The 26,989-nt window shown below is 44.2% G+C and overlaps 1 protein-coding gene across 2 annotated transcripts in view; it reads right to left on the reverse strand.

Annotated features, from left to right (window-relative positions):
• Ntrk2 (neurotrophic receptor tyrosine kinase 2) overlaps positions 1-26,989 on the reverse strand; it is a 306,311-nt gene that overhangs the window by 119,629 nt on the left and 159,693 nt on the right. For both annotated transcript variants that reach the window (XM_034509751.1, XM_076938898.1), the window contains one exon: positions 6,955-7,143. In XM_034509751.1, coding sequence (XP_034365642.1) covers positions 6,955-7,143 — 189 coding nt within the window. The remainder of the gene's footprint in view (positions 1-6,954; positions 7,144-26,989) is intronic.

The following is a 26,989-nucleotide window of genomic DNA, read 5'->3' on the forward strand; positions in this document are numbered from 1 at the left end:
CACTCAGAGAAGCACTCATCTTTCCTCCCTTTTCCTGTCTGTGGGACACTGCAAAGTCACCTATATAGGAAAGAAGTTATAGCTGACAAAAGCAAAACCAAATGAATCAACAAAAGCAGTACCACAACCTCACTGAGCATGAATGTTGATAGTTCACCTTCCAGGAACTGGGGTGGAGTCCTAGTATAACAAGTGATCCTAGAAGCAGCCCACCCATGGGGCCACCTCTAAGCTGGAAGAATCGGTAATGCAGAGACAATTGTGTTTCACGATGAGAAAGCCTAAAGCATGGACCAGCCTTACAACCTTCAACTATGTTACCATCTACTAGAAGAGCACTCAACTGTCCAGAGATTCTGGGTAACATGTGCTTCTTAGCAACACGAGGAAGGCTGCTGGTTTACATTTGTGTTTGCTGTGATGGTTCTGGTCCATGATCCACTGGCACATGCAAGAAGTGAAGCTCAACTAAGCTCATGCTGCTAACTCAACTGCTCCAGCCAGGCTCAGTCTTGGTGAACCAATTGCATCACTACCCTCCATATATTGGGATACCCCAGATAATCACTGGTGACTTGAAAGCTTCAGACAGACTCTGCTGATATGCTTGGGTGCCCATGTGATTATCTTGGCAGGCTGATGATGCTGGAGTAAAAGCCAGGCCTCTCAACCTGCATCCACAATCACTACTGTTTCTTAGCTCTCAAGTCCAGCATTGGCGTGTTTTCTGCAGAAGACCTAAGTATCTTCAAATGGGTGCTATTGCTTTCCCACTTTTTAAAATAACAATATCACCCAGTGAAAAGCCAAGAATATGATTTTACTTAGCTATGAATGTGCTTCAAAGTTCTTTGCTAAGAAATCTTCATCTAGTGAAGTTTGTTCTATGGCTTACACTCTATGTAATGATGCAGCAAGTGTTCATCTTCCCATTCTTCTAGGGAAAGCTAGCTGCTTTTTAAAGCATTATTCGATAGCTTCTCACTATCTCATCTAGAGTCAAGATTGAATATGGTATTGAATTGTGGTTCTTAGCAATGGGGACCCACGGCACAGAGAATTGTATTGAGACCTACAGAGTGCAGCGATGGCACCATGGTGGCCCCCACAGGGTGAGTTGTCAATGTGGTGTGCAAAAAACTAAGCTACTTCTAAGCATCCCGAAGTAACTATTCTTTCTATCCTAGCTTTGCATGGGTAGAATAGACTTAGCTTCTGTTTAAAGTGCAGGCGGTAGCCTTCCAGGGCACACAACCAATTCCCAGAGCAGCTTATATCTGGCCAATTAAGTGCTTTAAAACACGTATTTTTTTTAATTAAAAAAAAATGACAAAACAAGGTAAAAAAATAGTTGAGAGCTCTAAATCTATAGTCTCTACTGCTGTACCCTGGCCCTGACCACTGAGACAGACCTCAGTCATGTGACTGCACTGGAGTCTGCCATGGTCTGGTGCTGCTCTGTGATGTCCTGAGCTTCTGGAGCCCTGAATGGAATTCAGAACTTTTGCTCGTGTGTTCTCAAAGCAGCTTTTCAAATGTGTTGAAAACCTCTGCCGTTTAGTGAAAGCTCTCACTTGCCTTTGTTGGGAGTAGAATGACAGAGTGGACATTAGAGTTAAGAGGAACAGGACATGGACTCTGTGACATTTTCAACCTCTGCTCAAATGTCTCCTCTCTTCAGAACACCTGCTTCCCTGCTCTGTCGATAGCCAGTGAGCTTGTGCCTGCTACCTATGCCATTGTCTAATAAGCATATGATCAGTGGGGGAAACACACAACTATAGCTGAAGAAACATGGGATCCATGATGCAGGGAGGCAATAAGTGCCTACTTCTTTGAAAACAAATTCAACCTTCAAAGTAAATTTAAAAAAAAAAAAAATTGTAAAATTCCCACTATGCATCTGCCTTCGAGAGTGGCTAGCCCTAGGTGTCCACAGAGGACATCCTCTTTAAGAAAAACATCCAAGGGTGTGTCTTAGAAACAACCCCACTTAATCTTAGGCACACGACTTAGGACCCTAGAAGAATCACATGGCTGCGGTAGAAGGAAACACAATTTTAGAAACAACAGTAAGTCTATGGATAAAATGCATCTCCACCTACCAACTCAAGACATGGTTTGGGAGTTTGGTTGGTTAATAGGCTTCATTTCTGTTTTTCGGCTCAGAAGGTGTGCTCCCATTGCACCCTGCCAAAATCTCTCTCAACAGATAAGGCAAGGAGAAGAAAACAACACAGCTGCCCTTGGGCCAAGTCTATAAATCCTACTGGTCAACCACCCCATGCTGTAAGAGCTGAGTTTTCACATACATCTACAGAGACTAGTTGAATAAAGACCAACTCCAGACTTGATGTTGCTGAGCTCCTCAGCTCCATCTTGCCATCCTGATTGATCGAGGAGATGGTCTATAGTTTAAGTGACACAGCACTTTGAGGGCTTAGTCATTAGAGCACTCTGTTTTGTCCTGGGAAGGCAACTTCTTGCTTGGCTAGTTATGGAAGCTAAGGAGTGACTTCAAGATGCTGTCTGGCCAGAATCTGCAGATAACCATAGAACTCTTCTCCTCCATCAGGTTTGGATTTAGCCTCCTTTGGTTCCTACAGTGATGCAGGAGCCTCCAAATACCAAATTATTATCAGGCGGTCTTGGGGGAGCCTCTGGGCCCTGCAATAAAGTAGACAGACTTTCTATTGGAAAGTACTCAGGAGCACTTCAGCTCTGTTCACATTGCTCTAAGAATCTTGCAAGCCATCTCTGGACTTGGTAAATAAAAAATTTACCACACAGCTCCTGATAGCACAAAAGTGTGTCAAAGGGCTGCTCGTGACTCCTCATGGTAGTGAGTTTATGCATTACTTAAAGAGCCCTAATCCAATGATGGTTGCCCATTTGTTGTTCGTTGTTTAAAGCAAAAGTACACGAGGACTGAAGCTCTGTCACTTTGACCGAGCCATTTCCAAGAGTTGTCTACCAACTCTTGAAGTGTTTACAGCAGGTGAGGGGGGCCTTAAGGCCCTCCTAGAAAGGGCACTAGCAGTCCACAAGCCTCCTCTGACTCACACAAAGGCATTCTTACTTGCCCTGCTTAGCCTTGGAAATCTTGAGCTACTCAAATGAAAATAAATAGATAAATGCCTACCTCTTGGGAATTTGGAGCATTTGGCCACACCAGACCCATGCCCCAGTATGGTCTTTATTAATCCATATTACTTTTCCATGATACCCTGTTCCTCCTATTGACTTGCCAGATTCCTGAAAATTGGATTCAAGACCTTTCTGTAGCACAGCCCATCTCCATGTTCATCATACTGCTTTTGATCATGTGATAATCCAACTCGGCCTCCCTAGTGAGTGTCACTGTGGTTGGGAATCGAACCATCACTTCCACCAATGATCTAGTTCCTAAACCATAGAGGTATGACATGTAATCAGTGGGTACGTAATGTATTGGAATGCACTGTCTAGAGTGTACTGTTACACTGCACTGAAAGGAAGCAGACTTCTCTCGGTGATAGAAAACGTGGCATCTACACTCAACATCTTTGACTATAGCATTCAGCTTCAGGAAGGATCAGTCATCGTCATAGTGTTTGGTCCAAGCCTGTGATAGATTCAGACAATGGTGGTGGTACGCAGTCCAGTGAGAGTTACTTTAAGAGCATGAGGAAAGGCTAAGCTGTCTTCAGAACCTCTGTAATAAGGTTTTGTCTCCATCAAAGCATCTTTTGGGGGAAGAGTCCTCCTTGAGAGGTTATTAGAAGTTGGTTTATTTAGAATACTCAATAAAAATCACCTATCTGAAGCTAGTCTCTCAGAATCTCATGAACCTAAAGTGATATACCACTGCATATCCAGTCTCTGTTTGTGAACTTTGAAATAGCTCAGTTGGGATGACTGTGACTTGTTTAGTCAAAGAAGATTTCATAAATCTTATTTTTCTAGAGTTGTCTAAATCTAGTTAAGTTGCCTAATAACTTTGTTAAAAGTATATCCAGTAAAAAGAACATGTACACAAGTTCTGTAGAAATAAAACCAATGAAAAAGGACTGTGAAAAATTTTTGTTACAAATCCATTGGTAACTCATACTTCAGCCATAGATAGCTACATCTGGTCAACATCTGGTTGATGTCAGAAACCCACTATGTCCTGTGCTAGGTTATGGGTAGCAGGTTATGTCATTGCTTTCCCAGAGCTAAAACCGAATTTAAGCAGGACCACAGAGACACACAGTCAGATGTGGCCATACTCAGACATGGCACAAGACAGACTGTCATGTAGCATGTTGTGAACACAGGGCGGGGGAGGGTAAGTTCTCCTTTGCTCCCAATTCCTTTGATAAAGTATCCATCTGTGATTTTTTTTTAAAAACTGTCATCAAAGACAAAAGTCTGGGGAAAAGATAGTATAAGACGTGTCAGAGAGTACTAAGCCCAGAGGGTGCTTGGGTGGAGGGCTCAGTGAGACTTTGTAAAAAAGAAGCCAGAAAGACTTGATGCTCCAGGGCTCAGGCTAGAGGCTTGAAGCTGAGGAGAAGCTATTCCTTTCATGCGTGGGTGGTACATCATCACTAAGCCACAGAACCAAAAGGCCTCCAGAAATAACCAAAACATCTTCTGAAATCCCCATGGATTCTCGATCGAGGACATGACTCTTGCAAACTTCCTCTCGGGACTCCAAGAGAGGACTTTCAGTGGAGACCACCCACCCACTTCTTCCACAGAATCACCTTCCTATGAATACAGGAAGTTTTCTTTTAAAACTTATTTCTTTTACCTTTGACATTATAACATGATTTACAATTTCCCCCTTTCCTTTCCTCCCTAGAAACTGTCTCAAATACCTGCCCCTTGCTTTCTTTCAAATTCATGGTCTCTGTTTTTCATTAATTGTTGAATATGTATATTATATATAATACATATATTTATATCAGTCTGTGTATATACATAGATGATAGATAGATAGATAGATAGATAGATAGATAGATAGATAGAAAGATAGATAGATGATCCATAGATACATAGATAGACACAGACAGATGATAGATAGATGATCTATAGATACATAGATACATGGATAGATATAGGCAGACAGACAATGGATAGATATAGGCAGACAGACAGACAGACAGACAAATGATAGAGATATATTCCTAAATATATACAATCTGCAATCTGTATAGTACTTGTATATATGTTTTCAGGGCTGATCCTTTGGCACTGGATAATCAATTCATATTCTCTTCCCCAGTGAAGACACTTTCTTCCACATTTAGCATTCCTTAGTCACCTGTGGCTCTTGGTGTGACCCTGAGCCCTTTGTGCTTGTCTCCGTCCACATTAGTGTGCCTATTGTTTTGCTCATTTGTTCTTATTGGGCACTCTGGAGCAAAGGTCTCTGCCTGATGATCCAGCCTAACTTCTCCTCCATTGAGAAGGAAAGCAAGCTTTATATGAGTTCCAGTCCACTCCACTCTCCAGCCTTGGGCTGCTGGAAGTACCACACAACCTAGTCTTCATGGAGAAGGTGGTGTCAAAATAAGATACTCCTAAGGGAAAGACCCCAGATTCACTTACAGCAGTGTCTTGCCTTCTCTTCATATTTGACTGACATTTGAGATGTCTGCCAGGCATACAGTATCTCAAGTATCCCTAGCAGTGCCAAGCTGCAACAAGAATGCCTAATTCTACACAATATCTCCTTTTCCCTTAGCTGTACCATGGTTATTAGAATTAACAATGCTTTGAATTTGAACTATACTTAATGTTCAAGGAGTTTACTAATCCTCAAGCATCCTTGTATACATATGCCACATAACAAACTCAGAACTCAGCTAAAATTGTTGGTGGGGCCTGGTCTCACACATCACAAATTTATAAATACTGTTATCTCTGATATTTGGTTCCAACTCCAATCTCAAGCATGCCTTCAGATAAATGTAAATGAATAGAAAGAAGAGACAACTGTTTCTTATGTACAGAGAGACATCATTGCTAAGCCCTCTTATCCAATGGATTTTCAGCAAAATATCACTCTTTAAACCTAACGTTATCAATGTCATCCTTAACCTCTGAGAGAATGCAGTGGGGCAGAACATGGGGCAGGATATGGAAGGGTAGCTACACAGAGGACAGCCACCCCATCCATGCCAGAGAGCCTGTAGATCAAGACCATCTGCTATCCTAGCCCCCAAGGCCTCTTATTCATGTTTAAGAGAAGGCCTGTATTCCAATGGAGAAAGCCCGTGTGTTCATTGTGCTTTGAATTTTCTGATGCTCTTAAGGTCTTGCTCCATGTTTTATATCTGGTCAGTGGCTCAGAAGACAGGAGAGTGGGCCCAACCTTGCCAGTAAAGGCTGCTGGGTTAACATAATTATTAAAAGGAAAAGTCATCCTCCTTCTTATATTCAACTCACACTAATTGATATGACGGTTGTGACATCATATCATAGGCCCCCATGATGCTAGAAATTAGGACTGAGAAAAGTACACAGAACTACCCAAAAATCAATACCACCTGTATGAACCACAGAGCCTTCCTGGCTGCCTAGAATGCATGCCTTAATTGCTTTCAATAAGCCAGATTTAAGTTTCATCAATTGCCTGTCAACTGTAAACGATGGGTGTGCGTTCCAACAACACTTCTGCTTTCTGTCTCCATCCTTCTCCAGATAAGCATGCTTGATTACAGCTTCAAGTTGACAAATGATTGTGGAAAATGGATTCCAAGAGAAGTTCATATCTATCCCAGTTCCCAGCCCAGCAGGAGACAAACCCCAAGAATTCCCCTAAGTGACAAATGAAAGAATCTAGCCTAGAGGCCAAAGAGTGCACAGATCCTCAAAGATTCCACTACTCTCAGCCCCAGCCAGCCGTGTCAGAGGTTCTGATAAACATAATCATTGAACAGCTATGCAACAAATGGGTTGATAAGTATAAACAGCTGTACTTACATGTGTCTGGCTTGAGCTGACTGTTGGTGATGCCAAAGTACTGAGGGTTTTCAATAACAGGAATCTTGGTCATTCCAATAATGACAGCATCAGGACCGCCCTCTGAGGAAGATGGAGTGTTACTCCCATTGGAGATGTGGTGGAGGGGGCTGGCAGAGTCATCGTCGTTGCTGATGACTGAAGCTGGCCCTAGAGTTGGAAGAAGCATAGGCATTCTGTAATTGAATGGCTTCGGTTCATCTTGAATTCACATATGCTCCAAATGTGCAATTTTCAGTGGGCTTTGGTATGTCCACAGTGTTTCAATGATTACTACAATCTAATTTTAAGATATTTCCCATGCCCTGGTAAGTATTTATCTCCCATTTCCCTTACTCCCAGTCCCAGACATGCATGAATTTACTCTCCCGCTCTGAGTTAACGAAGCTTGGCATATCACTCGGGTGCAGACAACGGTATTCACGACCCAGCATCGTGTTTACAAAGTTAAATCTCTCTCTGCTGTGTGCCAATACCTCCTTTACATTGTTGGATGATCCTAAACTGTACAGATATGGCATGAACCATGTATCTGACCCTCTGCCCATGGAAGGACTTGGGACTCTTTGACATATAAGAATATTTCATCGGTGAACTCGCATGTACACATGTTTGTGGTGGCACATGCTTTCATTGCTCTTGTGTGAGATTGGTAAATCCTAGGAAAGATCTGTGCTTAACATTTTGAGGGTCTACCTGGTTTACAAAGTGGCTGCACAATGTTGTCAGTCAATTATCAGAAATGTATGAGGCCTCCAGTTTCTTCCTTTCCATTTTCTGTAACTGCACCTGCAGCTCCCAGGACCCTGAGTTACAGGCACACCTTAAGAGCACCCTGTCACTGAATGCCTGGCACAAATCCAGAACACCTGTTTCTCTGGGGACTGAAAGGGATGTTGCAAATGTGGAGACTTGAGTTTCCTGACCTCACACGTTTGTTCCAGCGCCTTCTTTATGCCTCTGCTTCTGCTCACAGTCGGGGACTGGACTGTGCTAGAGAGTACCCGGTTGTTACTATATGAGACTGGAGTGAGATTCGGTATAAAACTGCATTAGAGACTTAAAAGTGCTTCACATATGTTAGTGATAGGGTCCTTGACATTATTGAGTTCCCCTTATATTATAGAAATAGCTCAGTATTTTTCATACAAGAGTTAGTTTTTTAATCCAGAGCCTCAGAATCCCTGGCCCTGGATTCACCTCACTACCTTATGTCCAACCACTAAATATATCTACTGATGACTCAAGTCAACCAAAGTGGGTTCACAAAGGTGAAAGCATAGGAGAAGAGTCCAGAACGCTGAATATCGATCGCATGGATAGGCACTTCATACGTGGGAGCCCAGTCTTTTAGACACAGATCGTGCGCGTACGTGTGAAGTGGACAAAATGAGCGTGCTGTCCCCAGAGAACACAGGAAGGAAAAGAGCGAGGACAGAGTGAGGCAGAGTGAGAGGGAAGAGCCGAACACCCAGGTGAGGCAGATGCTTGCTGAGGAAGAGAAGTCTGGTTGCTCTTCTGGCCAAGGGCATGTGTTTACAACCCCTATCCCAGCATGCACCAGTACCTCTGCATCTTCTCCACTTTCTCCTCATCCTTAATTACTTCCATGTAAAGCAATTACAAAAACAAAGGTTGTTTTGTCAGAGTCTGATACAGTCTGAATTCCTATTCAATATAATGATAATCCACCCACCAAACTCCAAGATCCATTTTCTCCCTATGGGGATTATTATAGTTTGTAGTGATAACAATTGGACAATTCCCAGATAGTTTGTATCTTAAACAAAGTATGCAGGGGGAAATCTACTGCTATTACCAGTAACTTTTAAAGCAGTCTCTCAATGGGATTGTGTTTAAGTTGTGTTTAATAATACGCTCTGGCTTGATGCTACAAACATGTCCTCACACAGCCAACTTAGAAGCCATGCAACAGTCAAAGCCAAGGCAAGCCTGCCGGTTGGCTATGCTCATCTTGTGTCTTGCTCATCTGTGTTCCCAAACAGTGGAGTGCTGCCAAGAATAGCTGTAAGGACAAGTTCTTACTAATATCCCCAGCCATCTCTGTTTTGTGATCTGCTTTCTGACAAACCTTGCTCACTCAGTTTCTAGCCAGTGATAGAAACGGAGATGTGTGCTACTTGCATTTCTGTACTTTGTCAGGAAAGCTTTCATGCTGCTAACTATCTTGCTAGGTCCCTGGAGCAGCTGTTCCCTTCTGTAAGGCTACCAGCTACCAAATCTTGCTACCCTCAGAACTCCCATGGGAGGTGCAGTCAAGGCCACATATTTCTCCAACGATGCTAGGTTCCACCTTGACGCCCCAGAGATGGAGAAGTTGTCATTGTCAAATACTCCATGTGTTGTGACAAAACTCCTCCTGGAGCCTCAACCATAATTAGAAACACATTGACTTCAGTTATCCTGTGGCCCCAGTTTAACTATGAGATTCAGAGAGCAGAGCTGTATGTTTTGAGTAGAAGACAATGGAGATTTCTCCAAGAATCTAGCACATTCATCAGAGCACACTCCTTATTCCCTGATGCACTTCACCAGCTAAGAGCTGCCCCTCATATAACTTAGTGCAGAGGGATGAGAGCAGAAGACATGGCGGCCACAGTCTTCACTCCATTCTCGGCTGCTAGAGAACCAGACAATGTTTCAAAAGCCTTTTCACTTTGTAAAAAGTCACCGTTGACAAATGGAGTATCAGAAACCTCAACAATTCGTCAGAGGAATATTAATGCAACTGCCTTTCCCTTCATTAGTGATTTTTCCAAAGCCTGGAAGATTGATATGGCTGCCAAGGTTATGGGAATTAAGAGCGTTTTTCTACGAACATTTTAATATAACAGAACACAGAGCGCAGCAATGTTGGGAGGGGAGAAAAGCTCCCGATGGGGACAATGAATGTCTATATAATTTGACAGCAGCCTGTGCGAGTCTTATGATTTGTGTCTTTGTGTGTCTGTGCACGTGGCTGAGCAGACATCACAAAAAAAGGAGACAGAAGTCAGAGGCACATCACAGCTTGTTACGAGAAGCTCATGAGAACTTGAAAACTGTATTATAATATTAGCACAACGTTTTAAATTGCTAGGAGTGTATACAGCCAGTGAATTTTGGGGTAGTTAGTTCTAATTACAAGGCTGATAAACAGGAGGTAGAATACATGAAAATATTTTAGCTAATTTTTATTCCAATATAAAAAATTTAAGAAGAAATACAGAGAGGTAACTTTGTCTCATCAGAGCTACATGATAACATCATATATATTTGATTTTTAGATGTCTCTAAGTCTAACTGAACATATTTTCCAGTGATTAAAATGGCCATCTGGGAAATAAGTTTCCTTCTCAATTCCAACAATGCCTTCAGAGGGGGGAGGGATTCCTACCCTTGAGCTACCGAATACATTGCCCGGGCTCTCTCTTTCCTGTGGGCTGGTGCTTTGGCCCCTGGGGACTGCTGCTCAGTCTCTAGATAAAGTAAATGCCCTGGCCACCAGTTCATCTTCCATAAGCAGACCAACATAGGCCACATCCCCTAGTTACCTCCCTGTGTGGTCTTCACCTTCCAGGTCTCTATCCAACCGTCCTATCACTCAAAAGTCAGAGGATTCGGGAGAGCATGGACATCCAGAGCCTGTGGGTTTATTGCAATAAGCCAGTCCTAGAATTGCCTCTTCTGTCCCTGGTTCCTCCTCATGGACATAATAAGAAAGGCTTTTCCCCTCATCACCTTGCTGCTTCTACCTCCTGACTGACTGTGGATTAGGGGTGGGGCACATGCTCTGTACAGACACTCACCACAATATCACATGTTTCCTTTTGGAAACTCTCTGTCATAAGCTCTCCTCATGGTGGTCCTGTCTCCTAAACGGTTGGCCTCAGCATACTTGATGGGTACAACACAAGCCTCTGGTGGGCTATACCTGGGACATTTTGAAGAGCAATCTACGCTGCCACTTAAGAGGGGGAAACACACTTCTGAATCTGTCTAAGCATCCTTCTGTAGTTAAAGGTGTCTTGAAAGTGTTGAGGGGGTACAGTGATTGGCTGTTTAGGAAAAGGAAGACAGCATCATCTGGTACTGTAGAGAGAGAATGGCTCACTTTCCTCTGTGCACACATCCTTGTAACGGGGGTGGGGGTGGGGGGGGGAGGAAGGAAGCCCTATGGACTGCACTAGAAGGGAAAACTCTGTAATGTCTCTGGCTATTTCTGAAATGTGCCTCTTGGGAGCCTCCTAGAGCCCCATGATCCTGGAGTTCCAGCTGGTTCTCCAACTAGGTCTCATGTCTATGTCTACTTTCCGTCCATTTGGTAGATTACTAATGAAAGGAGCGGCAACCACAAGAGTCTGTGCACGATGGCCAAATCTTAGAAACCCAGAAGAATGATAGAAAACTATCTTTTCAAGCTACCCATCCAACCTCCACTCTTGGTCTTGGAAGCCACAAAAAATGACAAGCAGAGTGGAAGTCCTGAGAGATCACACCTGACTTGCGCCCTAGTGATGAGCAATGCCACCTGCGTTCCCTCCGCACAATACACGCTCTGCTTTTCAATTGTCGGCACTTGGTTTGAATTTGGGGAACAGAAAGCAATCAAGCACAAATCACAGTGTCTGGATGTGGAAGTCTGTTTTGGAGAAGAAAAAAAAAAACATCATAAATGAGCAGCTAACTCACCAGCTCAGAATTCTACTGCATCATAGCCAACAGAACAAAGTTAAGAGCCAAACTTGCCCAAGCTTGCCTGTTCAGCCTACGATGCATGGCATGTCATGGATGTACATCTACTCTGTGTCTTTAACCTTCAAAGCTCATCACTGCCTAGAACAGAGACAGCCGTTGACATGTCCATTGGATTTAAAACAAGTCAATTTCAATTGGGCAAACCTACTTACTACACAGTTTGCAAAATATATATATATATATATATATATATATATATATTTGAGTCTTTTGCTTCGACCAATCAAAAACTGGGAAGACAGAAAAAGAAGAGGAAGACCAATGAGGAATGAGGGAAGCTGAGTGAGTTCTGCCAGTCAATCAACTTAGCCCAGTAAAGCCAGAGAAGGAGTGACTACTTACCTACACCTTGTCTTGACTTTACTTTCCTAATTCCAAACCATGAAACATCTGCAAACCACAACAAAATATAAAATAAACTTCGAAAGAGAAGTGGAATTGGGAGACAATCAGCTGCCCTTAGTCATATAACTCAGTAATGCCCCTCCCCACAAAAAGTTTCAAAACTAAAAACCACTGGAGACCAAGATGTCCTCTCAGACACCTAGAAACTAGGTTTCAGATTTCTGTGCAAACATTTGTCGTTCGTCCGGAGAACATGGGAGCTCGAATCAGGTAAGAGACAACAACCTGTATTCCAAGGAAACTCGGAGGAAGCCAAGGGTTAACAGATCTGAGAGCTTCTTCGGTTTCTCCTTCGGGCAAGGGGAGAAAACATTGCCATCTATTGACATCTCTTCCAGGTCAGCCTTGGGGGTGAAAACTCACAATGCATTTGAAGAATTGCAAGCGAGAGGTGAGCCACCTCCTACTTCCTCTCCACCTTCATGCAACTCCACCTTAGTAGCAGAGCCTTGGCTATCCTGTCCTCCTATCTGAGCCCCTGAAATCATCACCACACCATTTCTCAAATGCTGCTGCCTTGTGTGTGTCAAAGAACACTGTAGATGAGAAAAGTGTAGGCATGCCTCCCCTGCAGCCCCGCCATAGTCCCGGTGCCCACCTGCTCTTCAGCCATACCTTTCCTGGGTCACAAGTTCCCCTAAAGTTGCTCGAAAGGGGTCAGACTCTGAGAGGTCACTCCACACTAGTGACAGACAGGGGATTATTCTGAGAACTGGGTTTTCTTTTGTCTTTTAAAGTTGCCTTTTCTATATCCATAGTTGCCAGAATCCACCAAATTTTGGAACAATATAATTACTTGAGTTTTCTGTACAGTCAAATACTATTAGTAGCTGTTAATCCAACAGTCAGAGTGGAGACTTCAAAGAGTGATAGCTTCAGGATTTGTCACAAGGAGCTTTTGGCAGAAAGAGAGCCAGCCATCCTAGAAGTACTTCAGTGTGGGTGGCACTCAGAGGAGGAGAAGCCACTTCATCCTAGAGAAGAGATGAGATTTCAGGAGACACAGCTCTGAATTCTACAGCACAGACTAGAATAAGCCAAGCACAGAGTGGCACATAGATTCTCCCAACTTCTGAGGTCCCCGTAAGCTATTCTGAATTAAGTCATGTTAAGGCAGTTTGCGTTTGGAAGATAACACACTTCAGATTTTGAACTTGTCATCTTTTCTCCAGGTCCTTATTCACTGGAGACATTCAATGGCAGGAGAAGACACTACTCCTACCAGCCAGGCGACCATGAACACCTCTCCACAGAGCATTGCACTTCCAACAGAGCTGGACATTAGACTTGAAACAAGACAAAGGTGTCAGCAATATTAAGTCAGGGAGACACTGGATCACTTAAAGTGTCAGCAATCTCTGACCAGGAAGGGACTAGATCAGTTCATCTCAGACAGGATGCAGGGTGGCATCAGAATTATGAGAGAGAAAGACAAAGAGCAAAAGAGCAAGAGACTGGCCTAAAGGTTTAAAGAGAAATGAAGGCTTGATAAACCCATAGATTGATCTGGTGTGGGGCAAAGAAGAGGAGATGGCAGAGTTAGGGAACCTGAGGTCAACTATAGGTTGAGGGATCTGGGGAGGGAATCACACAGCTTCCAGTTGAAGACCGTGAGGGATTTGATGGCACTGTCCAAATGGTCCTGAAGGAACAGAAACAACTTTATAGCTCTAAATGGAAACTTCTTAGACACAAATCCCAGATAAGAAGTTAGGGCAAAAATCCCCATTCTGGTGTTTGGGAGGAAATGAGAAGGGACTTCTTTAGCTTAAATTTTAAGGCTCAAAGGTTTGCATGTGTTCATAGGGTCTATGCGTGTCCAAAGGCTTGATCTCTGGAGGAGGGCTACTGCAAGGTAGCGATACCATTAAGAGGTGGAGCCTAATGCTAGAACTTCCGGTCTTTGGAGAGAGTGCCCTTCAGAGATTGTGGGGCCCCAGGATTTTTACTTTCTACCAAAGGATGAGCAGTTTTGTTCAGAAGTGACCTCTGGATGGGATTAGCTGTACAATGCCCGCCCACAGGCCACCGAAGACAGAACCATGGGGAGGTGACTGGAGAATGTCATGGGCATAAACTATGAGTCACGGTCAACTGGTTCTAAACGGACCGCTCAGGGACTTTGTTATGGAGACAGAAAGCTGAATAACGGGATGGCAGGATGCTCTGGAGCTCAGAACAGTCAAATGCCCACATCCTGGTCCTTAGAGAACCGGAGAAGGGAGGTGGGGCTGGGTCGAACTTACACACTGCTCATTTTAATTCACAAACACAAACAAGAGTACCCAACTGCTGCTAAATCTGGGTAAGCTTATTCCTGACTTGTTGATGTCTGCGCTCCCTTTAGAAGGGGCACAGTCACAATGAAGAAGAGAATATGAATTCTTTTTTAAATTCACTTTACAACCTGTTGGCTGCCCCACCTTCCTGGTCCCTCCTCCCATAATCCCTTCCCCTGAGAATATAAACTTTGGGGCCTCTGAGGCCAGAGAAGTGCAAGAGCTTCAGAGAGATGGAGTGGCCGCCACTCTCCCAGAAGCTCTGGCCATCCAACTCCTCCTTCCTGATGGACTGAAGCAGTAATCTTAAAACAAAAGCAGTGTTCTCACTTTCTTGTGGTGGCTCACCCATGGGGCTGGGGTCTTTCCAGCTTTCTTTTATTTTCTGTTTCATGAGACATGTTTTTTTTCACAGCAGAATGAAGGGCTCCCTCAAAAGTAAATGGTACAGTCACCATAAAGCCTTTCTCATTGTTGGATTCTATTATGAAATTAACCAGTTAAACCCTAATGATTTTGGAAAAAGCTGACCAGAGAGTGGAAAAATAACACATCAATACAGCAGCAACTCCAAGACAGAACAGAAACGAAAGAAACCAAAGAGGAGGAAAGATCCATTTTCCAAACACCTCTCCAAGGAAACAGCTAGGATTTAGTGAGTTGAAAGGGGAGTATTCATAACCAAAGTCCAAGTCAGAGGAAGGAGCCAGAAACGGGCAAATGGATGAAACCTGACCATCCCTGCAGATCCCAGCTACACAAGGGCTTCGGCATCAGCTTTCCAATGGTTCTGACCTTGAGACACCCCAGTTTCCGGACTGCCTTTTATATTTCAGAAAAATCACATTTGTATGTGGAGAGAAAAATCACTAGTTTCCAGATCTTATAACTCCACAGAAATTAAGATTTGTAATCGCCATTATCTCTCCATCCTTCATCCCCAAGAACAACATATCCACCCCTGTGGAGCTGGGTAGGGGGATGAACACACTGCTCTGCAGCCGAACGGTCCCCATCTCTACTTCCTGAGGCTGTGCCTTCTCCCAGAGGGCACATGAGGGAGGCAGCTCCAGGCTGCTTTGCCTAGGGGAGGGTACTGAATACAGGCATCTCAGGGAGCGTGTGCTAACTACTTCCAAATGCAGGACTGCTGGCCACTGGCATAGAGGAGAGGAGAGTAAAGGGTCTCCAGATTGACAGGTCCCTTTCTGGCTGACCTGCAATCAGCTCATAGCTGGTCTCAGAAGACGGTAGTTCAGGGCTACGTTTCCTAGGTTTCCCCTCAACTCCGTCTCACCTTGTACTTGCATTATAAACAAAAGTCCCATCATAGACTAGGAAAAGGGCTTGGGTTGAGTTGAGCTGATTCTGGATGTCACGGCATAAAAAGGACTTCCTGCCCCATCAGCCTTCACTTGGGCTCTCTTCCCCTAAACTTCTGATTTCATTATCCCCACTCTTCTCTGGGGAAAATATCAGTAATCAGTTCCTAGGCTGGAAGACATGGCTCAGTGGCTAAGAGCACTGGCGGCTCTCCCCGAGGACCTAGGTTTAATTCCCAGCACCCACATGACAGCTCACAGACTCCAATGTCAGGGGATCTGACATCCTCTTCTGGTCTCCACAAACATTACGTACATATAGGGTGCGTGCATATGTGCAGGCAAAACATCTATACACGTAAAATCTTTAAAAAATATTTTTCTGTAACAAACACAAAGCATTATGGTTGAGACCCTTGAAGTCAATATTTTGTCTTTTATTCCTACCCCTTAGACTGTTTCCCAGATGCCTTTGCAGTTAGTTTCAGCTCTAGAATCCATTTCTAGCCAGTGTAAGGCTGGGCCACACAAAGTCCCACACTTGCCACCTGCCCTATTTGCCCTTCAACCTGGCCAGAATGCAGAAGACACAGGCAAACGAGGTTCTTAAGACTGAAGACCACACCACATTGGGTTGTTCCAACTAAGAGCTACACATGAATGTGGACAAACAGGAAACAGCTCAGTGCTTTTGGGGGGCAGTCACACACACACACACACACACACACACACACACACACACACACACAGAGAGAGAGAGAGAGAGAGAGAGAGAGAGAGCCCCCACACACTTTATATTCCTATGCAAAAATAAAACTATCATATTTGATTCATTGTGGGGCAGGGTAAGGATAGCTTGGTTCTTGGCTGGGCACAGGCCTCCAACTCCGACCCCAATGGGGCAACGGCAGGTGTTTGACCACGCCCCCAGAACCCAGGGTCCTGGCATGTGGTCTAGATCTCCATTGACCCACACCTTTCAGTCATGTAGGGACAATGCAGCCCCTCCCAAAGAGCACAGGTAGAAGGCTTGACTACAGGCCTCAGCCCCAGAGAGATTTACATACTAATGAGTTACCTAAAGGCCATATTCCTTTTCCCAGACCCCCAGACACACCCCTCTTCTCCCTCCCTATTTAACTCAGGTCTGCCCTGAGTTTCACGGGAGGCGGGGTGCACATCTAGACCATCTACCATCTGCCACACCAATAAAGCTCATGGAACCCCAGACTTTCTCATGTTATTGGGGCCTGCCGTCTTGCAGCCATGGTGAAGGACTTCCCTGCATTCCAGCCACTGGTTTCTGCAATCCATTTTCAGATCTCAGGATTCTTTACAGTGCTAGGAGCTGACTCTAACTGATGCACATAGACCAAGAGATGCACATGTCTGAGAAAAGATACATATATACATATGCATCTGCTCCATGCCTCCTTGAGAGTACCAAAGTACCACAGCTTCATGTTCAAATTTTTATGTTGTTCATATCTGCACTTTTTCTGGAGATGAAGCACATAGGTTCCCCTTGTTTCAAGTGACTTCTCACTCCAACACGCTAACAACCACTAGCATACAGAAAAGTGCTAGTAAGCCGGAGATCACCAGGTGGGTCTTCTGTGTTTGTACTTGATTTAAATTCATCCTCTGCCAGCTGAGTGCTGAGACCTATCCATCTTTTCTTTTTCATCCTTTCTGTGACCTTCTGATTCAGTCTCCCTGCTTTCTCTGGCCACCTGCAGTCTCCTTCCCACAGTGCTTCTGGAATGATTATTTTCAAGTATAAATCACTTATCTCAATGCTTTGACAGCTACTTGTAATTTTATAGGCATCTGGTTGTCACTTCAGGGTGATGGGATTTGCCTTTCTGCCCTCTTTTTCTGAATTTTTGCTGAATGAATGGATAGGGCCACTCCCTGCTGTTTGCACTGTATTCTGGTCTACTTGTATCCAACTGCCGGGCCACATATCATACCCCACTCCTTCACTTCGGTCTAAGTCCCTCTGAGCTCGGCTCCATTCACTCTCTATTGTTCTGTCCCCATTTGGAGACTTGAATAATGGTGTAGCTGGAATCTCAGAGTCACCTGGACTCAAAGGACAGAAGCTAAGACCTTCCCCTCCAGCTGCCAGCTACTATTGACTGCAGACTTCTGGGAAAGAGAGAGTCTCTGTGCAGAGAGTCTGTGTGCTTGCAGCAGGACACTGTGGGCAGCTACAGGTTAGATCACTACACTCTCAAATATGGCATTTGAAATGCTCTGAAATCTGCATCATTGATTTTGAGCACTGGCCTCATAGTGGGGAAGCACTGCAGATGTGATGTCATATTCAGGCTTAATAACAGCCCAAATCCAGGCACACTAAAAATAATGAATTAAATTGCCTCCAGAAGATGTGTATACAATGTCATGTGACAGAAAAATAAATTTTGTGTTTGGAATTGAGTTCCATCTACAAGATGTCTCATTATGTATGCACAAATTGAAAAAAAACCCAAATATAAGACAGTGATCATTTTGGAACACGATGTTTAGCTTGTGCAAAGAGGGTGACACTGAGAGGATGACTGGGGCTCCAAGAATCTACACCATACTACACTATATCATACCATACTGTACCATACTACACTATACCACACCATACTACACTATACCACACCATACTACACTATACCACACCATACTACACTATATCATACCATACTGTACCATACTACACTTTCTATACCATGCCATGCCATGCCATTCTATACTATATCATACCATAGTATATGGAGCCCGCTCGTGTAGTTCACCACTATCTGCAAAGCTGCCATGCTCTTGGTAGTAATGAGTGCAACAATGGTTTTTAATACACAATGGTATCAATTATTAAAAGTATAAAAAACCACCAATGCATAAATTATAAACCCAACGTAACCCCACTATGCTTTGCTAATACAGCAACTTCCTGATTCACTGAGAAGAGACTTGAACACAGCATAGCCTGTCCTCTGAATCTGTAGGTCCTGCACTGAGAGTTCAACCAATCACCAGGAGAATATATATATATATATATATATATATATATATATATATATATATGTGTGTGTGTACATACATATATGTGTGTGTATATATGTGTGTGTGTGTGTTCTTAATATATTTTGGTCATTGTTTCCTAAACACTATTGTATGACATTTATACAGAATTTACATTATATTAGACATTCTAAATAATATAGAGAGGTGATTTAATGTATGTGGAGGGTGGTACTCAGCTTGGATACAAATACCATGTCCTTTTGCATAAAAGAGATGTGAACTCTGAGGACTTTGGTATCCATGTGGTCCTGAGCAGATCTCCATGTGTACCGAGAGGCTTCACTGTTTAGGGGTGATTTACAGAAGCCAGTGCTCCAGGCAGTGATGTGGAATGGAGACACTGGGATAGATGCCAAGGAGGACTGGCTCTCTCCAGATACCACTGGAACTATCCAGCACGATCCTGAGTGAGTCTCGGCCTCCATCTTAGTCTGGTTCTTCCTCCATAGAGAAAGACGTTGGGAAGTTAAGTCCAACAAGATTTGGTGTCCTATAAACATTAGGTACACACACCAAGAGCGCTGACACTTCACCTTGCATTGTTTCCCTGATCTGGGGAATGTGACGTCATGTGCAATTTAAAGAAAAGCATTCAGGCACCCAGCCTAGATTTTTCTCTGGAAAAATAATCCTTGGATTCTTTTAGGTCTCATCTTGAGGAGAGCCTGTGCTCTGTAGAAGAAATCTTTAAAATTGCTTATTAATACTTGCTATGTGACAGGAGCTTACTAGAGATTAGATACTACTTTAATTAGGGGAACTTGATCAGCATTTATTACCAGGTTAAAAAATAATAATAAGCTGAAACAAAAACCTGGGAGATTTGAAGTCCAGAAGCCTCAAGCGGGGAGGGATGAGATTAGTCTTGTGTGAAACGCAGCCAGGTCTCCCAATCCCATATTTCAAACAACTAATTTTGAAGAAAAATGGTTGGCGCTTATTTTTCTCTTAGGGGCTTGAGAACACACAGACTATTTCAAAGGAAATTCAGCAGGGTTTACCTCTCAAGTCACCCACAATTAAGTGCTGGGTTTTTCAAATCAGCTGCAAATTCCAGAAAGCTCCACAACAAAGGCCACAATGTTCCACCCTGGTGAGTGAAAGGTGGGACCCTCAGCACTGGCTCCTTATGCTCCATCCAGGCTTGGGCTTGGCCAGAGGCAGGGTCTGCCCCAGCCTAATAATAAGGCTTGACAGACATGAGAGCTTGAACTCAAAGCTTTGCCTCTTTCCTGTATCCCAGCAAGAGCTCAGAGTGCTCTGAGAACGCTTTCTCAGCCACCACAGGCTCTCTAAGGGGAGGCAGGTGACGTCTGTCTACGCTCACACATTTTCCTGCTGACCCCTCTTAATGCTGGCTTCACACATGCTCCAATTCCCTTTCTCTTCAAAGCAGTGCCGGTTAGTAATTTAGAGCAAAGTCTTCACAAAGAACTCGCTTTAGAAGCAATACTAGTGGCCCCTCTAAGAGAAGGACAAGCCCATAGAGCCTGGCAAACAATTTATGACAAATTCCCTTGAGACTTGGTTTCCATAGAGAACCCAAACAGTGAGTCAGACCTGCAGGATGTGCTCAGACCGGTCCCTTGTCACTGAAAGACCTTACAAAGGAAGGCGGGTCCCCACACTGAGACCCTTACAACACCGTTTTACAGTCTTGCTGTTCTGTTTATGTCATGTTGATATTTGTAATTTTATTACGAGATTGTACATGTAACATACAAATTCTGTTTTAGTCCCTCGGGATCAACACCTGCTGCCTCTAATGCCAGGAGCTTTCTGTGTTGTGTAGGATTTCACAGGAGAGGACTGTGCACGGTGAGGTATCCAGACACTACAGGACGTATTTCTTGTTGATCCTACCTAAGGTCAGGAACTGTGTGATAACAGCTAGGATGTAATCTTATGGCTGTATACTATTCGTTTCTTTGGAAGTCTTCATGTGAAACTGAGCAAATAGACTTGTATGCACTAATAAGGCAATATGATGAATAAATAGTGCAAAATAGAACCAAACCAAAGCCTACCACTTAAAACAAGATGCCAGTTGAACAGGCTGGCTACTCTGCTGGGTCACTTGAGGTGGCTACCCTCGGTCAGTAAAAGAAGGCCAGGCCCATGAGACAAAAGTCACTTCTTGTTTTACCCTTCCCCATTAAATGGCCAAAGTGTCCTTTAAGGCCATGGATTTTCTGAGAAATTATTAAAATGGACTGTTCGGGTCAGGGAGTCTCAGAGTAGGAGTAATTTTGCCTCCAGAGGAAAAGGATCATGGAGATATTTTGGGTTGTCCCCATGCTGGGGTGAAGTGGAGGGCATGTGCTCTGTACATCCAATGGTTTGAAGCCAGAAATGCTGGTGAATCACCACAGTGCCTAGGGAAGTTGCTATGGCACAGAACCTAAGATCCACAATTTCTGGAACAGATCTCATGGTCCAGAACCTGACATCCACAATGCCTGGAACAGATCCCCAAGTCTAGACCCTAAGATGCGAGATGCATAGAACAGTCCACACAATGCAGAACTAAAACTCTAAGATGTTAATAATAACAAGATTGCGAAGCCCAGACCTAGGTTAGAGTGTAGAAAGGTTGGAACATATTCTAAATAATTTGAGACCCGTTTAAAAAAAAATCACAGACTGCCTATGCAAAGGCATGGTTGATTCCTTTCTGTCCTAGCTTATCTGATACTCCTCAAAAATCGGAGTCACCTGACCATGTCACTTCTCTCTGGAATACAAGATTATTGCTACTGTCATTATGACCGTCACCATCAAGACCTGGATTCAGACTCTCTTAGGACTAAGTCATAGATTCACCATTTCTTTATGGATGCACTGCGATCGCTGAGGGTGTCTCTGGATCTTCTTCCCTCTGCTGCCAATAGAACTACCTCAGTGGCTTATGAACTGATGCTGTCACGAAATTTTTCTAGACACCCAAGAGGAAGAGAAGAATAAAGACTAAAACACTTAAAATCATCATCTGGCTACAGGACCTGACTCCAGCTGTCTCAACTGTGGCTTGTGTCAAAACATCTCAGATTCTAGTCTGCATTCTTCAAATAAACATGTCTCACCTCTTCCTATTTATTATTAATTTGTTCAAGCCCCACCCACTGGCTCCTGATAGGTTCCAAACAGTATAAAAATGTAAGGAGACTACAACAGCCATATCACCTTTCTGCCTGGTAAATGCAGTGTCTTTATTCCTGAAATGTGGCAGCAGTATCCTGAGCTCCTGGTTCCAGAGACAGAAATGTGAGGCCACACCCCTCGAGGCTACACCCCTCTACCCATGCGTATTGCGCAGTGAGAGGAGAGATTGTCTTTTATGCTTTAAAAGGTATGGATTCGTCAATAGTGGAGTTCCAAGTAAATCATCTTAAAGGCATTCACATCAGTGGAAATACACAAGTTTTGTTTTTTTTTGTTTTTTGTTTTTTTAAGGCCAACTCTACAAAATGGAATCCATGACTTACACTAGCAATGAAGCAAAGGATCTTGAGATGAAAACTCTCATGCTCCCTAGGGGGAAACCTACTACAATTTTCTGCTGCTAAATGAACACAGCAATGAAACAGTCCCTGATGGCATATTACTATATCCATGAATCAGTACATCACTCAACCCATTTCGGAGAAGCTTCGCGGATGACCTAGACATGGCCCACACTCGAAAAATGAGAGACGTTGGCTTGTTCAGCACAAAACGGGATGTCTATACCACACCCTTCGTCTCAAGGCTCGGGGATCCATGTGGAAGGGAGAGAGAGAAATGTTTGTTAGAGCCAGAGGCGATGGAGGGCTTCAAGGAAGTAGTGCTTTCCAGACACAGTAGAGCGGACGCACACACAACCTCACAACAGTTCTCACAGCGTGCACAAGGCCTGAACCAACCAAGCCAGACAACATCCCAGGATGCGCAACATCCCAGCATGGAGAAGGGGAGTGGGTGGGTACGAAGCCCCACCCCTAGCTCAGGAGCTTTGGCATCTGGCTGCTGCTGGTAGAGGTAAAGTCTATCCTCTTTAGTGGTCTGACACCTGGCGCGCTGACCACGCTCCAAGGCAGGCCTCCTGCCAAACATTAATTATCTCATACAAAATGGGTTTGATGGGAGGAAGGGAGAAAGAAGGGAGGCAGGGAGAGGAGGTGTGTGTGGATTTGGGTGGATAGAGATATAGAGGTGGAGGGGGGTCTGGGAGGAGTTAGGAGAGGGGCAAATACATTGTGTGAGATCCTCAAAAGGTAAGAACATCATTTTAAAAGTCATACTGAAAAGCAAATATTGTGGAAGCCCCATGTCACTCCCTGAGAGGGCCACACCTTTCTCTGAAGGGCGCTACTGGGCTGACTATGTTTTCCTGAGCTTTTCTTCTGCACTAGACTCTGAAGCAACGCAATAGAATTGATTTGCTGTACATCTTTGTTATTTGGGGACAATGTGATGGGTTTTAAGTCAGAGATGACTTGTATGCAAAAGGTGGGTGACTGGACTGCACCCTACCACGGCTGTTTGCAATGTCCGGGGTCTGACTCCAACTCAAGTCATAGGCTTTCTTGAAAATCTAACTTTTCATTAAATTGCTACCAAAAGCGGTGTTCTAAGAAGGTTCTTGCCAGGTGATTGGCAATAGCAGACCCCAGACCAGATGTTCTTCTTAAGGAAACGTCCTAGTCCTCTAGTTCATGTAATTAAGTACATGCAGCCTATGGGTGCATGGCTAACAGTTCCTTTCTCACAGTGTCTGCTAGAAGCTACTTAAGCACATTCATTCTCAGAGGGGGGAAAAAAACAAACTAAGACAAAACCAAAAAAAAAAAAAAAAATCTCACCCAAATCAAGATTAAATAGAAATGTCAGGATTGCCTTTGTATCAGTTATTATGGAATGAATGCTGCATGCGTGAAATCATGTTGAAAGTCTCACCCCTAATATGACTACATTTGTAGATAAGGGATTGTAAGAGTTACCCCTAATTCAGTATGGCTGGGGGCCCTTTTAAAGGAACCAGCAGAGCTCCTCGGTTGTTGAACTAACGCTCCACAGCCACGGAAATGCTCAGGAGGAAGGTGGTGCTGCTCATGCTTCCAGAACAAGTCCATCCTGGCTGGGAAGCACAGGGCAGCGAGCTGCAGGGATGGCCACCTGAGATACAAGCTATGTTCTCACATCCTCAATGTAACAATGAAGCAAGCTCTGCACAGAAAGCATGGAGAGGCTATAAACACAGACACACACATACACAGACACACATACATAAACACACACAAAGACACACACACAGGCACACACACAGACATACACACACAGACTCACATATACGCACACACAGACATACACACAGACTCACATATACGCACACATAGACACACACACAGATACACACACAGATACACACACGGACTCACACAGACACACACAGATACAAACACAGACACATATACAGACACACAAAGAAACACACACACAGGCGCACACACATAGACCCACACAGATACACAGGCACATACACACAGACTCACACATACACACACAGACACACACACAGACTCATACACAGACAGACAGACAGACAGACACACACACACACACACACACACACACACACACACACACACCTGTGGTGATGTACTTTCTTCAGCATGTCTGCCTCTCAAAGGTTCCACAGTCTGCTAATACCACTGCCAACTGCAACTGTGACCAAGCATTCTTGTATCTGAGCCTGTTGGGGACACGTCGCATTCAAATCACACCAAGAGCCACAGAAAACAGGACACATGAGGACACAGCAAGAAGGTGACCATCTGCAAACCAGGACAAGAGCTGAAGTGGCAAGTGTTCTGTGCACTTGTAGCCTCTAGAACCACAGGAGAGCAAACGTCTAGTGTTTCATCTTCCCTGCTTCTGTATCTTGTTATGACAACCCGAACAGACTGATTTTTCTTTTCTTTTTGTTGAGACAGGTATCATATAAGCTAGGCCGACTTCAGATTCATCATGTAGTCCAGGGTGACTGTCTTAGCTTGAATTTCTATTGCTGTGAAGAGACACCATGACCACAGCAACTGTTATAAAGGAACACATTTAACTGTGGCTGGCTTACAGTTCAGAGGGTTAGTCCACTATCACCATGGTGCGAAGCATGGCAGCGTGCAGACACGCATGGTGCTGGAGGAGCTGCGAGTTCTACATTTGGATAGACAAGAGGCAGCAAGGAGAGAGAGAGAGAGAGAGAGAGAGAGAGAGAGAGAGAGAGAGAGAGAGAGGAGAGAGAGAGAGACTGCCTTGAGCATCTGAAACCCCAAAACCCACTCCCCAGTGACAACTTCCTCCAACAAATCCATGCCTACTCCAGCAAGGTACAACTCTAACAGTGCTAACTCCTTATTGGTCAAGCATTAAAATCTCTGAGTCTGTGGGGGCCAACCCTATTCAAACCACCCCAATGACCTTGTCCTTCTTCTGTCTCCACCTTCCAAGTAATGGCAACACGAGTGTGAGCCAACTTGCACGGCTTACCCAGTGCTGACGATTGAACCCAGAGCGTCACACACACCAGGCAGCGCTCCACCTGTCAAACGTATCCCAGCCCTGCTGCTGGGATGGACACCCTACATCTACTTCCTCCTCCGTAGCTAATGACTTTTGTCTGGTTATCTGCCCCACTCACAAAGAGCCAGGATGATGCCGGGTACAACTGATGGCTCAGACATAAATAATAAACCAACCTAACTCCATCTTTGCTCATAAGGGTTCAAGAATGGGCCTATGACTAAAGCTGACCCGACAGAAGCACAGCCTTGGCAGTATGTTTGAAGGCTGACGCCAGTGGCGTGCTCTTCTTGGGGACAGACACATGAAGCTAGAACACAGGAAATGGATTTGAATCCTCAAGTTTGTCTCCATGCTGAGGCAACCAAGGAAAAGGAGCCAAAAGAGATATAGCTCCTGGCCTCAAGGCTTTGGCCTTGGGTCAAGTCTAGTCCTTGATGATATGTTTATGTGAAGCCATGAATCCTCGTTATTGTTAAAACCTATTGCAGCTGCAAGGTGCCAAACTAATAGAGAAGCAAAGCCGTAGTTGTCTTATTTTCAGAGAATTACTTCTGCATCCCCTGAGGCCAGAGTAAATGGGTACCATATTCTGGAGATCGTTTTCCGGGACTTTATTAGCACTGGTGCTGGCCCGGCCTGCTATAGAAATGGAGATGTCCCGCTCCTCAATGGTGCTGAGTTTTCCATGACTTTGAGTCCTCTGGAGATGGAAGGACGGCCTATTTTAGCAATTTCCATGGGAACGAATAGACATATACTCCAGCTATTCAAATATTTAACTAGCTCTTTTGTTGTTGTTTTGAATGCCGACAAGCTGCAGCTGCCGGTTTGTATGTGTGGCGCCTTTAAGGGGCTTGCTGATTCAGTAGGATCTCGTGAGTGCATTAATTAGAGTCCTCTCATATCCCCAGCCCAGGCCTACAAAGAAATGAGCGTTGGCACCTCCAATGGCTGGCAACGATGTGAGTCTTGAGGGTGCTCGATCAACGAAGGCTCGGAATTGCCTGCCTTTTGATGGGCAGTTTTGTGCTGGCGGCGGCTTGTGTGTGCACAGGCTTGGGCTTGTGTGGTTGTGTGATTAATTTATTGGCTATCGCTACTGGCAGGCAAATGAAACCTAGGCCCTGGATTAAAGTATAACAGGGGAGACAGACCACTCATCAGCTAGGCACATGAGTTACATGAAGGAAGGGAGCAGGGAGAAGAAAATGGTATGGAAGGGTGGAAAATGATTTATCATCTTTAATATAGATCATCTAAGCCCAACCGTTAGATGTGCTATAGGCCTCTGTGTTATAAGGGCTTTGGCAGTAAACACTTCTTAAAACACTGAGTGAAGGATGCTTCTGGGGGAAATAAAGAATCAAGAAAAATCAACTGATTTTAAAGGAAAATAGAAGTGTTTGCTTGAAATTAAATTTCCACTTGCCTCTTTTTAAATGATTTAGAAATACAGTTTTTTGCTGGGAGAGATTGCTCTCTACCCATTAGATTTCAGGAACGCCAATTCTGAAGATTGTTTTTTGAAGTTATCAGAATATAGGAAAATGTCCCTTCAGATAAGTAAATGCTGCGTCAGGTTTA

The sequence above is a fragment of the Arvicanthis niloticus genome, chromosome 8 (assembly GCF_011762505.2).
Source record: "Arvicanthis niloticus isolate mArvNil1 chromosome 8, mArvNil1.pat.X, whole genome shotgun sequence".
NCBI classification, from domain to species: domain Eukaryota; kingdom Metazoa; phylum Chordata; class Mammalia; order Rodentia; family Muridae; genus Arvicanthis; species Arvicanthis niloticus.